The sequence below is a fragment of the Protopterus annectens genome, chromosome 2.part1 (assembly GCF_019279795.1).
Source record: "Protopterus annectens isolate FY-2018-M chromosome 2.part1, PAN1.0, whole genome shotgun sequence".
Classification (NCBI taxonomy): Eukaryota; Metazoa; Chordata; order Ceratodontiformes; family Protopteridae; genus Protopterus; species Protopterus annectens.
Genome location: NC_056729.1, coordinates 728,244,020 through 728,266,058, shown reverse-complemented (window position 1 = coordinate 728,266,058; position 22,039 = coordinate 728,244,020). Strand labels below are relative to the sequence as shown.

At 37.7% G+C, this 22,039-nt stretch overlaps 1 protein-coding gene across 4 annotated transcripts in view; it reads right to left on the bottom strand.

Moving 5' to 3' along the window:
• The window catches only part of GRIA2 (glutamate ionotropic receptor AMPA type subunit 2), a 1,022,901-nt gene that overhangs the window by 193,240 nt on the left and 807,622 nt on the right, over positions 1 to 22,039 (bottom strand). For all 4 annotated transcript variants that reach the window (XM_044062451.1, XM_044062449.1, XM_044062448.1 and 1 more), the window contains exon 9: positions 8,863 to 8,973. In XM_044062451.1, coding sequence (XP_043918386.1) covers positions 8,863 to 8,973 — 111 coding nt within the window. The remainder of the gene's footprint in view (positions 1 to 8,862; positions 8,974 to 22,039) is intronic.

Genomic DNA, 22,039 nt, shown 5'->3' with positions numbered 1-22,039 from the left:
ACCTTGCAAAAGCCTTCGATACAATATCCCACTCGGGCATTATAGATAAGCTCACCAGCTTAAATATAAACCCCTATGTCACTAGATGGGTTGCAAACTGGCTCAAGGACAGAACCCACATGGTTAGAATTGCTGGAGCCATGTCAGACTCCAAACCAGTTACAAGTGGCATCCCACAAGGCTCAGTCCTGGGACCTCTCTTGTTCGGTATATATTTCTCGGAGGTACAGGCTAACACGGAAGGACTGTGGCTGACCAAGTTCACAGATGACTGCAAACTGGACGTCATAATAGACTCTCCAGCCGACACAAGCATCCTACAAAAGGGCCTCATAGAAACAGACAACTGGTACCAGAGCCATGGCCTCAAGCTAAATGCCAAAAAGTGAATAGTCATCCCCTTTGGCAAAAACAAAGTGCCCACAAATTACCACATAGGTGGTAATCCATTAAGTATGGGAGAAGTAATTAGGGACCTGGGGACCCAAGTTGATAGCAATCTCTCATTTGACAACCACATGGCCAAAGTGGTTAGAAAAACATTTTATATAGCCCACCTAATCATGAAGGGATTCACATCTAGATCAGGGGAGGTCATCGTGCCTCTTTACTCATCCCTCATCAGGCCCATAATTGAGTACAATGCCCCTTTTGGGATGTACCTTACCAGACACCTGCAGCAACTGAAAAGACCCCAAAAGTACCTCACCAAGTGGATCAAAGGGCTCAAACAAATGCCATATGCTGCCCGGTTAAAGAAACTCCAGCTCTACTCAGTGGCATACCACCTGCTCAGAGGCGATCTGTGCCTGACGTATAAAGCCATGTCCAACCCGGAATTAATGGACATGCTGCACCTCAGAAAATCCAAATCCCATCGAGCTACACACTCGAGAGACTTGAACCTCAGCAATGAAATAAATAGGACATGCTGGAGGGACAGATTCATAACCCAGAGGCTCCCTTCACTCTGGAATAAAATCCCAGTCCAGGTTAGGCAGAGTCCCTCATTGTCTCTCTTCAAGAGGAATCTTGATGAGTGGATGGGAGATAGTAGGTTTACCCCAGGTATCACTTCTGTGTCACTGTTAGACAGAGGCACAGTATACTAACCTCGAAAAAGGGCATAGCAAAATTAATTTAAAATGGGTGGCGAAAGCCAAACACACTCTGGCTAGGCTTATAAATGCCCTAGGGCAGATAGCCTAGTATGAACCTATGAACCTATGAACCTATAATGGCTCATATTAGCTACAATTGTGGTAACTTTAGAATCTGTTTATAAAATATTTTAGAGGCAGATCCAGAAGAATTTCCCAAACTGCATGAACGATAAGACAAGCCTACACTTTATGTTTTAGATCAGCACATAGGTTAAGGCAGATAGCAGGAGCAGCTGATAACCTTTACTTACAATTTATATTGTCTGCTGGGGCCAAATTTCTACCAAATAAGTATTTATACCAACTTTCTAGAAATTAAAGTGCACAAAAATTAAAAAGACTTTAAGGCATTTGACATATAATCAGCTGCTTTGCCATCAGATTCTAGATTATGCAAGCCACTGAATTCATTATTTATTTAAAAATGCAGCAATATATTGCTTGTTTGATGTAATTTAAAGGTTTAAAAGTGTCTTGTCTTCACCATCCAACCCCCTTCTTCATTTGTAGCATAAGTAGTAAATATCTTCAGAAATAATTCAAGGGAAATGAAAAGATTTCTTTCAGTATTTCAGAAGACATCAAAGCTGACTGAGTATTGCTAGACTAAACAAAATGCAACATTGTTCTTATATATATCATTCTCTTTCCACCAAGTTCAGCAAACAGATGCACCTTCTAGCTGCAGCTTTGGGAAGCACCAGAGTACTTTTTGCTCTGCAAGTCAGAAATGTATAAACATGAAGTAGACTTTATGTGTGACAACTAACACATGCTGTCTTTTAAAGGATACAGGTAATGTGGTGCCGTATCACAAAAATAGCATGAGGTGAAGTAAACATATGTTAACATTCTGGCATTTCCCTTCAGCTTATCACCAGCCAGTAGGAAATGCTTCGGAATAAATGCCTAAGTACAGGCTGTGACGTTTGGCACACCCATTCCTCCAGTATATGTAAATTCATTCATAAATTGGGATGAGAGCTTTCTCATCACATCCTCGCAAATGCACTGTAACAACAGGTTCTGCAACGTATGTTTCTATGTTAACAAAGTAAGAAGAAAGAGACCTCTGGCTCAGGAATAAAATTAGGGTCCAACATCATCTTCACCATACATAACCTCCACGTTTATATCATATTATTGAGACCATATGATCAAATTTCTGAAAACTCAAATATATGTAAAAAAATCTACTTATATGTATACATACCAACTCCAAGATCACAGTACAGTGGGGAAAAGGGTTAATTCCCAATTCCCACTTTACCCTAATCAACCCTTTTCTCCACTGTAGTGTAATCTCGGAGTTGGTATATATAATTTGCAGGGGTTATGGGGGGGTGCAGGGGGGCTTTAATTGAGCTTAAATTTCCACTTTGTAATCATGAATAGGATAGGCATTTAAAAAGTCCTTTAGGGCACTCACAAATTAGTTATATTGTTGTCTCATATCTAGGCTTCCATAGCTAATGTACTGGGGGATAGATTATTACCACTGTTATTCACCATTTATATGGAATTTATGAACTAAAACTTATCTCCCAAAAAATCTTACCTGGCTCTCCTTACATATTATTCTACTTATAACATTAAGAGGTAAATTTGCCATAATAATTGTTTAGTCTTCCATGGTTTGTGGTTAGTTTCAAATACAAAAGATGTGAAAATCTGACAATGCGCAAATGAATGAAACCTTTGTCAGAGGTAAGAAAAGCTCATCAATAAAAATAAACAAAAGTCAATAAATAAACGAACAAACAGACAACGTGTGAACAAGCACAGCTAACACAAGAACTCTCCATCTGTATAGCTCATTGTCATGATTATTCAACATTTATCTGGAGTTGTTGCTCAGCCTGCTTGAGCAAAAGTGAAATGAAGCACCTCAAAAATCTTATTGCATGCTTTTGACACATAGCTCCACTTGCAAAAACCTGAGGTAAATTTGCTAGAAGTATTTATTTTATTTATTTATTTAACATTTGTTTACTGGGATGGTCTGAGTGGACAACAATGTCCATTTTTAGCACAGACCCGAGGAGAAAAGCTCCAACAAAGTACATTTTTACTAATACATGTCTAGTACAACAAAGAAAAAGTTTACTATACAGCTTATATGTATCTACTTACAATCTAGCAGAGATCAGTAAAGCAATTTATATGCACAGGAGATTAATCAACAACAATATATACATGAGAGATGAGATTAACACATAAATAAAGTACAAATACAGTACAGCATGTCTTAGATTTTTTTCAAGCCTCTACATTACATTTAGTATTTCTTCTGACAGAATACAGTTTACTGTATCTCTTCTCCTTTAAATTCTTTACACCTACTTTTTCCTACACTTCTCCTCTGATTTACTTCTTTTGCATTTCATATCTATATATAATTTCTTTTTTTTTCTCTTTCTTCTATGCTAACAATACAATTGTATAAAAATGTTATTTTTTGCATGTAAAATTGTTAAATGTGCTATGTTTTTGGAAATTGTTAAATGTGCTATGTTTTTAGAACACAGCACCTTATATGTGTAATGTATTTGTAATATGGAGCTTTTCTCCCCGGGCCTCCACTGAAAACGGGCTTTCGGACCCAGTGGACTTCCCCGGTTATCAAACTGGAAATAAATAAATTTACAACTGTGAGGAAGACAAGGGGATATAGGTAAGGGAGAAGGTTACAGGAGTTATAGAGTGGCTAGAAATGTAGTTAGAGGTTATATCTGAGTGAGGGAAAGTTATCCAGGGTTAGTACCTGAGCAGAGCCAGGTAGATGTTAGGTGATCTTTTAGTAGTTTTTTAAACCTAGTGGTGCTGGAAGTGGATCTAATATCAATGGGTAGGGAGTTCCAGATTTTGGTGATACTGTTTGAGTATTGTGAGTCACCAGCATTATTGCTACTTTTAGTGATGTTTACTAGGTTTTTGTTACTGGAGCGCAGGGTCCGGTTATTGGAATAGCGAGTAAGTAGGCCTTTGATGGCGGGTGTTTTTTCAGGTTGGTTGAGTATTTGGTGGGCCATGGAGAGGTGGTTTAAAATTAGTAGGTTGGAGAATTCTAGCCATGAGTGTTCTTCGATAGCATGACAGTAATGGGATCTGTAGCTGGCATCTGTAGCAAACTTTGTTATTTCATTATGGCAGCTATCTAGTTTGTTTATATAAGTTTTCTTGAGATCAGTAAGGATAGGAGATGCATACAGGAGTGTGGAGAGAAGGTGTGTTCTAGCAATGGAGATCTTAGATTTGTCTGTAAGGAAAGGTTTGTTCCTGTACAGGCTACCCATTTTTTGTGGACTTTTTTGACTGTTTGATTTATGTGGAGATCAAAGTTCATGTTTTGGTCTATTACTACTCGGAGGTGTTTGGTGTGGGAGACTGGGGTAATGAATGTATTGTTTGCTGAGGTGATTTTGAATAGCGAACAGGGGTATGGGGATCTTGTATGGTGAAACAGGATGAGTTTTGTTTTGTTCGGATTGAGTATTAACTGGGCATTGGTTAGCCATGTTTCTACTTTACAGAAGGCTTGCTGTGTTATTTCCTGAAGATGGTGGAGTGTTGGGGCTGCACAAATTAAGGTAGAATTCTCAGCGTATTGTATTAACATGGTTTCATTAGTGGCAGTATGTGGGCTATTAGTGAACAATGTGAAGAGAAGAGGGCCAAGAATGGATCCTTGTGGGACTCTTAAGGTAACTGACAGCAGTGGGGAGAGGGAGTTACCCCATTTGACTTCTTGCTGCCTCCCAGTGATGTAACTCTGGAACCAAGTGAGTGTAGAGTGGCTGGTTTTAAATTCTGATAGTCTGTTTAACAGTCTGGAGTGTAAGACAATGTCAAATGCTTTTGAGAGGTTCAGAAAGAAAATGAGACCAGGTTACCTGAATTTCTGAATAGGTTGTCAAAGTTAGTGAAGCTTAGACGGGCAGTGGTTGCACTATGGTGTGGGCAGAATACATGTTGAGTTTTGGATAGTAGATTGTTAGTGAGGAGATAGGGGAGGAATTGGATATGGATACATTTTCCAGAATATTTGATAGTGGAGAGAGGATAGCAATTGGATGGTAGTTGGAAAGCTCTATAGAGCTGCCGCCTTTATATAGTGGGATGACGTGGGCTATTTTCCAGATAGTTGGGACTTGTTCAGTCATGGAGCTGTTTATAAGGATGGTGACATGGTACATGATGGCTTCTGCAGTGATTTTGAGATAGTCTACAGGTAGGTTGTCTGCAGCTAGGGTTGTTGGTTTGAGTTTTTTGAGGTATTTTTTATGGTGGCAGTAGGAATAGGTTGTAGGGAGAAGTTATTGTCATTTTGTGTTGGAGAGAGAGGAATGGGGTAACTGGCTAGTGTTTGTTAGTTTGAGTATAGAATTGGTGAAAAAATTGTTAAACTGTGTGGGTATGTCATCTATGGTGTTGTTAGTGTTTGGGGAGGGGGTAGTGATTTGACCAGGCTAAAGGATTTTCTTGATTACCGACCAGAACTTTTGTGGGTTTCCTTGGTGTTCTAGTTGTATTTTAGCATAATATTCTTTTTTGTCTTGTCTTATATTTTTTTGACAAAATTTCTTAGTTTTAGCTATTTCTGACAATTGTTTAGTGATTTGTTATGGTGACAATTGTCCCAGGGTTTGTCGCTTGCTTTTAGTAGAGCTCTTGCTTTGGGTTACCCATGGGGTAAAGTTGGGATTTATCCTAATTGTTCTAGGTGGGGCAAGCTTATTTAGGATGCTAAGGAAGGTGGAGTAAAACAACTCCACTGTTTTGTCTAATGGGAGGTATATGAGAGGTGCCCATCTGCAGCTTTTGAATGCCTATATGAACTCTTGGGGATTGAATTTTTGTTTCTGATTTGTTTATATGATGGGGTTTTGGAAGAATTTATTTGCTACCGGAGTAGAAATGTGGGATGGTGGTCACTAAGGCTGTCAGGGAGACAGCCTGTGAGCTGAGAGAGATTGGGTTAATTGGTGAGTATCCAATCTAGGATTGATTTGTTTTTTGGATGTTTTGTCTATCCTGGTAGTGTGTTGGATTAGTTGGAAGAAGCCGTACAGAGAAATGTGGTTTGTGGGTGTGTTTGAGTTACAGGAATACCAATTGATGTTAAAGTCTCCAAGTATAATTGTTTCTTGGGGAAGGAGCTTATTTGCCCATTGGAGGATGTGCTCTAGGGCAGGGATATTATTCCCTGGTGGGATGTAGACACCTACTATGTTTATTTGCTTTTTGGAATTAAGTAAATGCTTAGTTAATAGTACTTCTGCATTAGTGACATCAGTATTGTTTATTATATTGCAGTCTGATGATATTTTCAACCACAAAGTTAATACTACCAAAACATTTTCATTTTTTACAGAGTCACAAGAAAATCTATAGCCACCACCTACCTACTTCCATCCCTTTTACATGCATCTCACATCTTTACAGATCTCTATGCCACAGTTAAAACTACACTTGATGCATGTTACAATAAAATAGCTAAATTTACAGCAAATACCCCACTAAAATCCACCACTGCATGACCCCTAGTGATTTACACTGGCTAGAACTTCCCCACTACCTTACATACTCACAACTCAAGGTAGTCCACAACTTCATTCATTTCCCTGGAAGAATGCCCATCATTTAAAAATATACTCCAACCATAGTCCAGTTCTAGACTACTATGGTTAAGTAATAAATCTCTACACTCCATGTTCAAAACAACCAACTCAGCTGGGGATTCTCTACACTTTCACTAAGTCACTAGAAAGTGGAACTCTATCCCTCTGCAAGTAAAAGAGACAGACAAGACAAGTTACTATTAAAAGAATATCTAAGCAAAATTGGCTCTGCTCCTGCTCCATTCCTGGCTGTAATCATTTTTTTAGCCATACCTGCTACTTTTTCTCCAAACGCTCATCTTTTCCACTTTCCTGTTTTTCACCATCAGGCCAGAAAGATGCTCACTAAACCACAAGCAGCAACTTTGTTTACATAATTTAAATCAATCACAGGCTCTAAGTGACAGGGCTTGGTCTGTTCTTCTGCTCTTTAATTAGATCAGTCGCTAACTCTCTGTCACCCATCTGTCACAGTTGCACCACTCTCTCTCTCCTCATCTATCTAGAACTAATACCCCTTACAACAGTCCAAGTAACCCCCCAACCATTATTACTTTTCTAATTACTATACATCTCAATCTTAAATGTAATGATGCGTCCATAGTTGCTCTACTACAAACATATCATCCTACATTACATTATAAACTGCCTTCTCTCTTTCTAATACTTCCATAGTTAAGCTGCCTCTTACTTTCATTATTTTTGTTAGTAGAAGTTAATGAGATGGTATCTTTTGGAGTGTTATATCCCTTTCTACTATATGCAAGCATGTGTCTATTTCCAATGACACATCAACGCTATATATACCCATGCAAGCTATGTACATGCTTCATGTGTTCTAAATTATGTTTATGCAAGCTATAATACAGCATTTTCTCTCATGTTTGTACAGTTTCTTATTTTTGTATTCCTGCTGATATCATGGAACTAACTTTTATATATTTTTATTTATTTTATTTATTTGCAGTTGTTTAACCAGGATAGTCCATTGGGCCTAAAGAATCCGTTTTCAATGGAGTCCTGGGGAGAAAAGCTCCACATACAAATCATACAAAGATTCTATTCTACATACAGATTATACAAAGGTTATGTTACACACATAGTTTACATGAGGATTAAAGAAAAAACATTGTAGAATTACAATTATAAGTTAGTCAAAAACGAAAACAATTTTTTTTTTTTTTTTTTTTGCTAAAAGTTGCAGGGAACAAACAAGGAGTTGTATGCTAGAAGCAAGCATGAAGTTGCTAGCTGGGATTTGAGGAAAGGAAAGAGGAAAAGTGTTGGGAGAAGAGAGTAGGTTAGGAGGGATGTGCACAGGAGCATTCCCAGGAGGATGTTAAATGAGAGTGTAGTGATTTTTTAAAGGATGTCAGGTTAGCAATAGTACGAATGAATGCATATAAATGCATATATGTCAAAACTGATGTCAAATGTGGAGCTTTTCTCCCCGAAACCCTGCTAAAAACGGTTTTATCCCAGTTGCACTTTCCTGGTAAACAAAGATAAAGAAAAATACATAAATACATTTTGTGTTTCAAAGTGGCCTATTATCTAAGCTCCACTGATATATTGGGTAATAAGGAATTCCTGATAAAGCAACATACAACTTTAGAAAAATAAATAAATAACTAAACAAACATTAAAGAATTATATGATGGGGTAAGCCAATGAACTTTTGAGTTTACACAACTTCATGGAAGGACTGCATTGATTACTCAAGTGTTTGTACCTTTGCAGTACTATGTTTGCTTTCAGGGTAATTTGAAATATGTTATCTGTAGTTGAAGCAGCAAACATTTCAGACATAATCTCATTTAAAACAATTGTTTCAAAGAAATGGTACAGAACATTATTATATTTTCTTTAGAATTTTTCAGTATTAAGGTAGATGGGTTCTTGGGAAAAACAGTACTCTGGTAATATAAATATGATAATCAATTAGATCAGCTCAAAAGCTAAAATCTTTTTAAATTACTCTTATATTAATCACTGTTCTTTGCACTTTTATGAATCTAACTTTGTTGTTTCAGTACTTCTGAAATTCAGAGTGATAAGTCTGAGTTCTTCTAACTTACCAGGATAGTGGTTACAGTCACTGTCTTGTTCTCCATCCCTAAGGTATCATTTCCAAGAGGCAATTCAGTTGCTGTAACAACCATCTTGTCAACTTCATTCCAGTAACCAATCTAGGAAAACAGAAATAAACAGTAAAGAAAAAGATAACACTAAACGCAGATTTTTGAAAAACGTAGTCATGCATCCTTAATTGGAAATTCCTGAAAATTCAACACATTTTTTCACATATCTTGCAACCTTCTGTGGTATACACATAACTCAACTGATCGCTTAGCAGTAGAGTATACCAGTACAAACAAGATTTCAGATTACATCCAGCTTTTGGCAGTCTGTGTAACCATTATGGACAACTGCATTATTAAGAGTATGCAATTACAATTGAAACTGCTACTTTTGTATATTTAATGAATGAAATATGAAAACTTGCAAACAGTTTGAAAACCAGTTTGCTCGGAGACTCAGACAAAGAAATACTTTCTTCCTCTATGCCTTATGATAGTGAGTAGAACTAGAAAAAACAGTGGTCTGTTTTAATGGTATCTAATATGCGAGGAATCTAGTCCTGGATTGTCAAACCTTTAATTTGTTAAATGTCAATATGCATGAGAATTTTATTTTAGTGAATCAATTTTGAAATTTTATGTAGATAAAAATGCCAACAATGCAATGTACAGTATATAAAATATGTGGTATATAGGTTTAAACACTAATGGATAAGTTACAGCAAGCTACAAATTGTATACTTGCTTCAAGAGAGTTCACTATAAATAAAGACCTCACAGAAGTTTGACCACATCTACAGTGTCTTTATCTTATTTACTCATCATAAAGACATGAACTGCATGTTGCCAGAAATTAATAATTATGTCTGTGATAATAAAGAAATGTGTTTACATTTAAGTCTCCCCATGTTAGGAAGTACAAAATTATAAATAATAGTGAACATGTTTCAGCTGTAATCCTCTTAAACTCTTAATGCAAGGAAGTTTAGCAGAAAACTAAAACCACTAAATGCAGAAAGCAGATTTATTCTTCAGTATAAGTCGATTAACTAAGAAGCTCTAAAAGGTACACTGTGCTACCGTCCTACATACAGCTGTGGGAAAAGTCTTTATATGTGCTTAATGAATTTACATTTCTTGAAATGCAGAAATATAAATAGCAAAAATAAGAGAAAGTCCAGAAAACTATTATGAGTCAAGAAAATGACAATTATTTGATGCTTGTTTATATCTTTACACATCCAAAAGGTTCTGAACATACTGTATCTGTTATTGAGCTGAAGAAGAGAGCCACAGAATGTAAAACTGGGGACTGAATGATAGAGAAAGAAATTATGAAACACAGGACAGTTATTAAAAGAAACAGACCTTCCTTACAAAAGCTGTTGATATGTGCAGTGTTAGTGAAACTACTGGTATAAAGTCAGAAAAATTAAATAAAGAAAAGGATTTGAAGATAAGGTCTGGGTTAAGTGAGGAAAAGGATACTAAGTTAAACTGTGAAAATATTTCTGTATTAACTCTTCTGAAACCTTTTGCTTTAAAATTCAAAATCAGGAATGACTGTGTGGTCCTACTTTCATTGGTAGGAGTCCTACTAAAAATCAAAATCAAGCAAAGTTTTGCCCTTCTGTTCCAAATGACATCTCTGTCTTCTGTCAGGTCATAATAGCTGCAAATAGATGAAATTCAAGTTGCATATACAATGTGTGGCTATAAACCCAATAGGAATCATTTTAATTTAATAAAGTGTGCAGTATCTGTGCTACAAAATTACATTTTGTTAAGATTTATAAAAGCACAAACAAATGATTTCAAAATAATTTGCACGTTATTGAAAAGAACTATTAGAATTAGTTGCTGGTTCGTTTTATTGAAGTAAAAACTTTTGATATGGCAAAGTCTGTAATGTCTCTGAAGAAATGGGACAACAGTACAAGACTGAATGTTTATAAAAATACATAGTTAATCACTTAAATGATTAATTGTGCATTAGAAAATGTATGATTTTGTCCAAAGATACTTTCAAAGCACCAGGATTCATATGTACTGAACAGAAAGCTATGAGCATACTGTTAATGCACTGTAGCCACAGAGAAAAGCCGTTATTTTAAAAGCTGTTGACATGTGAATTCAAAAATAAGAACTACATGATCATTTTCACGTCATAGTAAGTATATTATCCAAATATATACATTGTTTGTAAGAAGTTTAGAATGTAAAAATGTTGCAAGTACACAAGCAATCATATAGTCACAGAGTTCTCAAATACTGAAAACAAGCCATGCCAATGACATCCCCCATCACTAAGCTGTCATATTCAAAGGCCTAGGAAGTCTGCCAGGAAAATATTATATAAAAATAGTTCATGATGGTATAGAGTGATGCATGCTGATAAGAAAGATGCAGTTATGCTGTGAAGTAAAATACCATGAAAAATAAAACATGTGGAAAGTATAGGTGTCATTAACAAGCTGTTGAATTCAAGTAGGGTGACTAGCTTGGATGTTGTTGTGAAAGAATATGACATTTGCGTCCATTAAGATCCACAAGATCTGAATAAAGTGATTAAAACCATGCATAATGCATTGCTAAGAGCTAAATAAGTGGTCTCAAGAATGCTAAATGCTAAATTATTTTCAGCTTTATGTATAATTTTTTTTCAGATAAAGTTAAATTGCATAGGCTTCAAACTATGCATATTTAATATATGATTATGGAATTACAGATTTTATAGACTACTATTTTGTATTTAATCATCACCAGATGCATTCCAGAGAGCAGTTGTACAAATAACTGAAGGGTCCAACTGGATTGCAAACATAATTGATGGTCTGCAGTTATGCTGGTTGTATATAAGAACAGAATAACAAATGACTGACATAGTCTAATATTGAGTTAAATATGTGCAAATGTAAATTAGGTGTGACAATTCTGTAAAGTAGGAAGGAAGTTTTGAAGTACTTAAAAAACGAATTATAGATGTACCAATGCCATGATACTATGTTGTCTATGGCAGCTGTGATCTTGCAAGGGGAAATGCTAGTTGTCTATGGGTATAGAGCATTTATGGATGCCAAAAATAGATATGCTCACATAACAAAATGATATATAAGCAATAGTGGATGGATATAATCAATTCAATGTATACTCCTATGATAAAGAGGTGCAGGTGTAAGCAGAGCAAAAACTCTTGCAAACCATATCCATAAAGTCCTTGTACTAGACTATATAGAACACTGCTTAATCTGTAGAATTATGTTTTGAAAGTGAAGCATAGACCAGGTGAGCAGCAACAGCAGATATGTTCAGTACAGCATATTTACCAGAGATGCATAAAGAATTGTTAGAAGACAAAATTAAACTAAATACAGAAGAAAGAGTAATATCATTCCATAGGTGTAGTAATACTAACTTAGAAATGCAGCTATTGAATAATGTTACATTGAAAGGTTGGAATAGGTAAAAATCATCAGTAATGGAAAAATAATTTCAGACTTTTTTTTAATGGAAAATAAGTTCTACCCAAGGATTAAAGCTAATAGCTAACAAAATAATCAGCTAAGAAATGACTGAATGGATACATGAATCACATCTGGGGAGAGTAAGCTGCTAGCTCCACTAGTGTACATGGATAAAGCCCTGACTACAACTCAAGTGACCCAAGTTCATTTAATGGCTTGGGTGACTGATTGAGCTGGCCAGGAGAAAGTGGAATGATGAGGCATTTCCTACTTATCTTTTCCAGCAGGGAGGGTGCGGGGTCTGGTGAAGCAGCAGATATACTATATATATATATATATATATATATATATATATATATATATATATATATATTCTGTTACTGCATCCACTGATATTTGTGGCATTGTGTCACAAACATGTTAACATGCCCTGGTTTTAATACTGTCACCATGAAAAAGAAACTAATGCTGCAACAGGTGAATGGTCAAAAATAGAAATGCTTGACCATATAGTTGTCGGTGTTCTCTTCACAGAACTATTACAATCCCATTTGTGTGAAGTCATCCAAAGTGAGAGGTCATGCTTAAGCAACAATCCCATGTTGGCTACAGTATTTCAGCCCTGTATTCTCCATTCCTCTCCCTAATCACTGGAGAATCATAGCCAAACTTGCTGTAGATGTTTTGCACTCTGGGGGGATGTTATCCATCTGTCAAAGGAATACGCCCGAGTGCCCTGAAAATGTAGTTGCCGTGGGATGTAAGCCACATTGGAATAACAAAAACCAGAATCAGTGGTAAGCTGGCACATATACATACATACAGTGGATATAAAAAGTGTCCACACCTCTGTTAAAATGCCAGGTTTTTGTGATAGACCACAATAAATCATTTCAAAACTTTCCCACCTTTAATGTGACTTATAATCTGTACAATTCAAATGAAAAACAAACAAATATGTTAGGGGTAAAATATAACAAATAAAATAAGTAGAATAAGCTGGTTGAATAAGTGTACACACCCTTACACTAATTCTTTGTTGAAGCACCTTCTGATTTAATTACAACATTCAGTCCTCTTGGGTAGGAGTCTATCAGCATAGCACATCTTGACTTGGCAATATTTGCCCACTCTTCCTTGCAAAAGCCCACCACGTCTGCCAGATTGTGATGGCATCTCTTGTGAACAGCCCTCTTTAGGTCACCACACATATTTTCTATTGGATTTAGGTTTAAGTTCTGGCTGGGCCATTCCAAAAATTTAATTGTCTTCTGATGAAGCCATTCTTTTGTTGATTTGGATGTATGCTGTAGGTCATTGTCGTGTTGAAAGGTGAAATCCACTTCATCTTCAGCTTTCTAGCAGACACTTGAAGGTTTTGGGGTAAAAGTGACTGGTATTTGGGACTGTTCATAATTCCCTCCACCTTGACTAAAGCCCCAGTTCCAGCTGATGAAAAGCAACCACAAAGCATGACACTGCCACCACCATGCTTCACCATGGGGATGGTGCTCTTTTGGTAATGTGAAGTGTTGTTTTTGCTCCAAATGTACCTTTTGGAATTGTGGCCAAAAGGTTCAACCTTGGCCTCATTAAACCATAGCACATTTTCCCACATGCTTTTGGGAGACTTGATGTATTGTTTTGCAGATTTTAGCCAGGCCTGGATGTTTTTCTATGTGAGAAAAGGCTTCCATCTTCCAAACCTACCCTATAGCCCAGACATATGGAGAACACGGAAGATTGTAGTCACATGTAGTACACAACCAGTACTTGCCAGACATTCCTGCAACTCCTTCAGTGTTGCCGTAGGTCTCCTGGCAGCCTCCCTGACAAGTTTTTGTCTTGTCTTTTTATCAGTTTTGGAAGGATGTCCAGTTCTTTGCAACATCACTGTTGTCCAATATTTTCTCCACTTTTTGATGACTGTCTTCACTGTGTTCCATGGTACATCCAATTCTGTGGACATGTTTTTGTACCCTTCTCCTGACTAATACCTTTCAACAATGAGATCCCTTTGATGCTTTGTAAGCTCTCTGCAAACCATGGATTTTGCTGTAGCAGGCAATTGAGTAAATTTCAGGAAAATCCTACTAGGACAGCTGAATGTTATTTGGGGTTAATCAGAGTCTCTTTCATTGATGGCAGATGTGTACCCAAGAAGACTGAATGCTTTAATTAACTCAAAAGGTGCTTCAACAAAGTATTAGTTTAAGGGTGTGCACACTTATGCAACCAGCTTATTGTATGTTTTTTTTTATTTTCCATATTATTTCCCATAGACAGATTTGTTTGTTTTCAATTGAATTCTACAGGTTATAGGTCACATTAAAGGTGGAAATATTTATTATGGTCTCATTTTTTATATCATAAAAACCTGGCATTTTAACAGGGGTGTGTACATTTCTTAGATATATATATAAATATAAATATATATATATATATATATATATATATATATATATATATATATACATATATATATACACACACACACACACACACACACACACACACACACACACACACACACACACACACATCTGTGTGTGTGTGGGAGGGACTAGTAAGGTCTAGTGTGCTGGCAAGGAATGCTAATTCATACAGAATAAATACCACAGAACTATGCCATTTCCTCTGCATATGATAATTAATTTCAAATCTGACTTTCCCGGTAAACAAGTGTTAAATAAATAAATAAATAAATAAAAGAGATGCTAGCAATCACCAAAGCAAATGTCTGTCGAGCAGAATGGGTAATGTTTGTTTTGATTTCATAGAAACAAGCTATCTCATATATGAAGATTATTATTTCAAATTGTCTGAAATAACCACACTAAGTTACACCAGTACAGATCAAACTACAGCATTAAAGTCCGCATTTTTTGAGAAAGGAGATACCTACAGTTGTCATATTTAATCTTGTCACCACAATAAACAGAACATGCTGGAGGGATAGATTCCTGTTCCAGAGACTTCCCATACTCTGGAACAATATACCTATCTGTATCAATCAAAGCACTCATTAGCACTCTTCAAGAAAAATCTTGATGATTGGATGGGAAATAGGAAATTCACCCTTTGTGGCTCTGCTCGACAGGGGCACAGGAAAATAATTTTCTCGGGTGGCGAAAGCCAGAGTACCCTTTTGGCTAGGCTTATATAGGCCCTAGGGCCAATAGCCTCTTACCTACCTATGAACCTATGAACAGTGGTTTATAGTATAAAAAGTCAGTCATTCAGAGGATTTGTGCAAAATAGGGAATTCAGACATATAACATTTAGTCAGCAAAATCTGTATTCTAACGGACAAGTAGAGACAACTATTTAAACAGTGAAAAATCTCATTGGAAACAGCAACATCAAAACCTATGAAGTATTCCATCTTGCAATTTTGGAATACAGGAAAACAGTGCAAAGACTCCATATTTTATTAATGAGTAGAAGTCTGAAAAAATTGCCTACTTCAAAAGCATTACTGATGCCTGAAAACCAGTACAAATTAATAAAAGCTCCCTAGAGAAATCCAAAGATACAACAATGTGATTACGATAAAAACCACTGGGGGATACCAGTTTTAAAGTCTAAAAACAAATTTAAAAAGTTAAAGCCACAGTAAAGTCTACAGAATGAAGCCAAAAAAGGTAGTAAAGTACTCAAACCAAAATCCCATGTAGTTCATAGGGTTCAAAGGGAAGAGAAAGGGGCATATGAAAAGAATTGCAGATGTCTTTCAAAGTCAAAGTTAAGTTTTCAGACAGAAGAGCAGTTGGAGATATCACACCAAGTCCTGCTGCAAAAGAGTAGAACCTTAAGAACACTGATAATTTGTCACACCAAATCCTGCTGCAAGAGAGCAGAGCCTTAACAACAGTGATAATTTGTCACAGCAAGTCCTGTTGCAAGACAGTAAAACCTTAACAACAGTGATAATCTGTCACACCAAGTCCTGCTGCAAGACAGTATAACCTTAACAACAGTGATAATCTGTCACCGCAAGTCCTGTTGCAAGACAGTAGAACCTTAACAACAGTGATAATCTGTCATACCAAGTCCTGCTGCAAGACAGTACAACCTTAACAACAGTGATAATCTGTCACCACAAGTCCTGATGCAAGACAGTAGAACCTTAACAACAGTGATAATCTGTCACACCAAGTCCTGCTGCAAGACAATACAACTTTAACAACAGTGATAATCTGTCAAACCAAGTCCTGCTGCAAGACAGTAGAACCTTAACAACAGTGATAATCTGTCACCGCAAGTCCTGTTGCAAGACAGTAGAACCTTAACAACAGTGATAATCTGTCATACCAAGTCCTGCTGCAAGACAACCTTAACAACAGTGATAATCTGTCACCATAAGTCATGTTGCATGACAGTAGAACCTTAACAACAGTGATAATCTGTCACACCAAGTCCTGCTGCAAGACAATACAACTTTAACAACAGTGATAATCTGTCACACCAAGTCCTGCTGCAAGACAGTAGAACCTTAACAACAGTGATAATCTGTCACACCACATCCTGATGCAAGACAGTAGGACCTTAACAACAGTGATAATCTGTCACACCACATCTGCTGCAAGAGAGCAGAACCTTAACAACGGTGATAATCTGTCACACCAAGTCCTGCTGCAAGACAGTAGAACTTTAAGAAAAGTCCTTCTGCAAGAGACAAGAACCTTGAGAACACTAATAATCCGTCACCTCCAGTCCTGTTACAAGAAAATAGACTATAGCAACTATGATAGTCAAGAGTTGTAAAAAGTGTCCAGTAATTGCTTTAAATAAAGCTGCAGTGCATCAAAAACTGCCTTAAAATGAAAACCAAATGTCCAGAGTGAACATTCAAATTAAATATTCCCAATATGGAAGAGTATTGAAAGCATATGTTATACTGACAGTTTGAGACATAATCAAAATACAAAGAACTGAGAAGTTACATTTATTAAAATATGCTTTTGGAAATGCAGAGGTAGTTTAAAGTAAAATATGCATGATGGGCTTAGTATAGAGTTATACTTAATTGCTTATAATCAGTGTAGCACAATCCAGGTTCCCTCATAGACTGCACATGGTGTGTGCATGAGTGTGTGTGTGTGTGTGTGTGTGTGTGTGTGTGTGTGTGTGTGTGTGTGTGTGTGTGTGTGTGTGTGTGTGTGTGTGTGTGTGTGTGTGTGTGTGTGTGTGTGTGTGTGTGTGTGTGTGTGTGTGTGTGTGTGTGTGTGTGTGTGTGTGTGTGTGTGTGTGTGTGTGTGTGTGTGTGTGTGTGTGTGTGTGTGTGTGTGTGTGTGTGTGTGTGTGTGTGTGTGTGTGTGTGTGTGTGTGTGTGTGTGTGTGTGTGTGTGTGTGTGTGTGTGTGTGTGTGTGTGTGTGTGTGTGTGTGTGTGTGTACATATAAATGTCATACACAATCATGCAATTGCATGGGCACCGTTCTGTTGATGTATATCTCACCATTTCCTTTGAAAACTTATTTCAAGGACCATGGACACCAACATTAACACTGCCAGGAATTATAATCAAGTAATTTTTTGCTGTCATGTTTTTTTTTTGTTTCCTCTGACCTTAATCCTTGATTCCACTGCACACACCTATTCACTTATAATGTTTGTCAGCCATCACAGTCACTCTTCATCGTCTCTTCTCTCATAAAATATGTGTACACCAAACATTCTGTTTTCATTCACCATTTTTGTGATTTTCCCTTTCTGTGATCTTTTGTCAGTCTAATTGTCTGTCTATACTGCTATCAGAAAAGGGCACACTATTCCAGATGTAGCTTTGCCATAGTTGTGCCTTCTGGAAAAATGGCTTCAGTATCTTAAATTCTTAAGTCCCTTAATTGTTCTGAGCCTCATTGCACACCCCATTCCTTTACCTGGCATCCTGCTAACCTTCACAAGACCCCCTTTACTACTTGCTAACATTTAGCCTAGTGTTTAGTACAAGAAATAACCAAATTTGGGAAAAATGCCCCTGAAAGTTATGGAATAACTGTCATGCTACAAAAGTAAAATGGTAGTAACATATCACCTCAACAGTGACAATCATTTAGGGCCAATGGTCACACCACAGAATTGCTAGCCCTGCCACACATACACACACACACACACACACACACACACACACACACACACACACACACACACTCTTTCTTCTCTATGCAGATCTGTTTTGAAATTAATCAAAAAACATTGGTAGTAAGGATGCTGTGACGTTAAAACAGTAAAGTAACACTTATGGGTTGTGTCTTCACTATGCTCATAAAACGTCACAGGTATTAGGTTCATCCCTTTGATTTCTTTGAAATCCATTGCTGTATTCCTCTCTGTATTTTACAGGTGGACAACTAACCAAAGTGGAATGTACCAGAGGCTCAAATTCAAGTTATTGTGAGAAAAAGATAGGAGGGAAGTAGGTGAAGGGTAGGAAGAAGGGTTGAATTATGGTTTAAAGAAGGGAATAGCTGAGACACTCAGAGTCTGAAAGTCTCAGAAATCCCCAAACAAACCTCAACTGAAGGCCAGAAGGCCACACTTACATGGCCTTGTAATAAGACCATACAAGAAACAGTTGCAGAACCTGGAGCTGCAGAAACAAACCTATATACAACTGGGAGTGTAGAGAATGCCTCAAATATATTCAATATTTTATACAGTCTTATCATGGAGACTATATCAACAGACTCAACATTTGTGTCTAATGCAAATGAAAACCCAGTCAAAGTATGTTAATTTTCACTATGATAAGAGGAAAATGATGCAGTCTCTAACACTGCACTTGTGGACAAAAACATCAGCAAGGAGAGTGGAATGTCACTGCATTCATGCCACTTTGTAGAAGGAAGCATCATTAACAAATATAAAGCTGAACATAATGTTCTACACATGCTAAGGAAAACTTCAGAATCCCAAGTGATGAGTCACAGACACAAGTCCGCATAACAGATGAGACAGCCATGGTGTTATGCCTGTTACCAGTCTGGTCATACTCTCAATTATTGTCATAAATGGAATACATCAAGGGGAAAGATGACCTTCTATCATTGAGGTGATGGGCAACTGATGGTGAGATCTGGCTTCACAATGGTGCACATCCTCACAGGTCTAAGCTGTGTATGTGGAGTGGTCATATTTTATAGTGGGTTCCAGCAACTGCTAAAATGTTGAAGCAGTGGGAGTGGGGTGAAATTCATGCAGTTGCCCAAATGGAGGAGGCCATTCCCCCTCTGTAAAAAAGGAAAGTCGATCTTGACAGAGGAACAATACTGTAGACAGCCCTATTGGAAAGGAACCAGGCAGTAAAAGAGAAGATAGAAATATTGGCCTCTCACTGAGAGAAAGAGAGAGAGAGAGAGAGAGATTTTTCTGGTCAAGAATACAGACTGTCAAAGAATATAAGCCATAAAGTTTATTAAAAGCAACCTTGGCATAACAGAAAAATACTTGTGGATATACATGAAAGATTACCAGAATTTTCTTTGTGGAATGCATTGTGGATGTACCTATCTTCAAAGAAGAACTAGAATAAAATAGCATGATTCAGTCTGGGGAAGAGAAGCAAGAGAATTGAAATTCTTCGTTTTCTTTCTCTTTGAAGGATTTTTATGAAGTAAAAAAAGAGTTATGTACTTACCATAACTTGGCATCTGTGCTATCCAGTGTCATTATTCATCACAGATGGGTCTAGGATCTGACCCCGGATCTGAGCTGGCAACTTCTCAGACAGATCCAGTACTCAAGCTCCTTCTCTTCCCATAATCACTTGCTACCTTCTAACCCTCAGATCGGGTTTGCTAAATTAGCTGCAATACAGAAAAACTGCAAAAGAAGCCAGAAATGTCTCACTAAATGCAAGCCACTTCAGGTTCACCAAAACCCCCAGAAGGAAGGGGGACAGAGGGTGGGAATGTGATGAATAATGACACTGGATAGCACAGATGCCAGGTTATGGTAAGTACATAACTCTTTATCTGATGCTGCCCATGTCATTATTCATTACAGATGGGTCAGAGTCCCCAGCTTTTATGTACCCTAGGTGGCCTCAAGAAAAAATATGCCAGAGCATGGAGGAACCAAAGTAAGCTCTGTTCCTAGATGCTAAGTCCAATTTGTAGTGCAAAATGAAAGTGTGTGGATTAGACCAAGTTGCAGCAGCACAAATCTCATCAAGGGAAAGTCTAGCCAAAAAGGCTAATGATGTAGCAACAGACCTAGTAGAGTTGGCCTTAACTGGTATGGATAATTCTAAATGCTGACTAGCATAAATTAATGAAATACAACTAGCAATTCACATGGAAATAGTGACTTTGGAAAATACCTGGCCCTTTCTGTTCTGAGAGAAAGCCACAAAGAGTTTGACCAACTTTCTATACTCCTCAGGCCTTTTTAGATAAAAACTCAATTTCTTTGGACATCTAAACAATGCAAGATATATTCTCCTTTACTGGAGTAATTAGAGAAGAAGACCATTAGTTGAATTGACTGATTTATATTAGCTTCAGAGGTCACTTTAGGGAGAAATGAAGGATTTGTTCTAAGAGACACCCCATCCTTATGAAAGATCATGAATGGTGGCTTAATGCACGGAGCCTGAAGTTCCAAGACCCTTTTGGCAGAAGTAATGGCTACTAAAAAGGCTGTCTTCCAGGAAAGGAATTTAATATCACATGAACCAGCTGGTTCAAAAGGTTTTTGCTTTAGGGACTGCAGCACCAAGGCCAAATCCTATGGTGGGGATGGATCCTTAATGGGAGGTCTAAAAAGAAAACCTCCTTTCAGAAATGCTTTGCACAGTCTGGAAGAAAAGGCAGGCTCATCATTGATATGGAAATTAGAGATGGCAGCCAGCTGGAGCTTAATGGTAGAAAAACTCACCCCATCCTGAAAAAGGGAATATAAGAAAAGCAGAATATCAGGAATAGGGGCTGAAAAGGGATTTAGATTCCATTGACTGTCTCAAATGGAAACCTGTTCCATTTACTTGAATACATCTTCTTTGAAGATGGCTTTTGAGAAGCCAAAATAATGCTCCTCACTGGTGAAGGAAGTCTGGACAGTGAAAGGATTACTGGAACTGGAGAAACCATATAGTTAGATGAAGGGTCCAGAGATTGGGAAGTGGACACCCCCCGGGGGTGGGAAATGAGATTCGGAATGGGATCTAGTAACCAAGGTGTATACTGCAGATGAGACCTTAGGGAGGAGAACTATGCCTGATGAGGACAGAAAGGGGCAATGAGGATGAGAGAGGTCTTCAGGCAACCAGCTTTCTGTAAGATTTTGGGTATTAGGGGAATAGGAGGGTAAGCGCAAAGGAGACCCAGAGGCCAATCTTGAACAAGACCATCCCTGGGTGACTCACCTGATGGGGATCAGGGCAAAGTAAATGCTACATTTGTGGTTGACTGGGGAAGCAAAAGGATTGCAGCATGGTTGACCCCAATGGTCAAAGATTTGCCTTGCCACTGATGGATGCAGGGACCACTCATGAAGACTCAAGAGGGACCTGCTGAGTTTGTCAGCCAGCGCATTGGAACTCATGGGTGTATGAGTTGCAAGAAGAAAGCGCCTGGAAGACATCACCTGTTCCCACACTCTTGTGGCCTCTCTGCACAGAGTATAAGACCGTGCTCCTCCTTGCTTGTTGATATACCAGACAACTGCCATGTTGTCCATCTGAATTGCTATGGTCCCCAGAGTGAG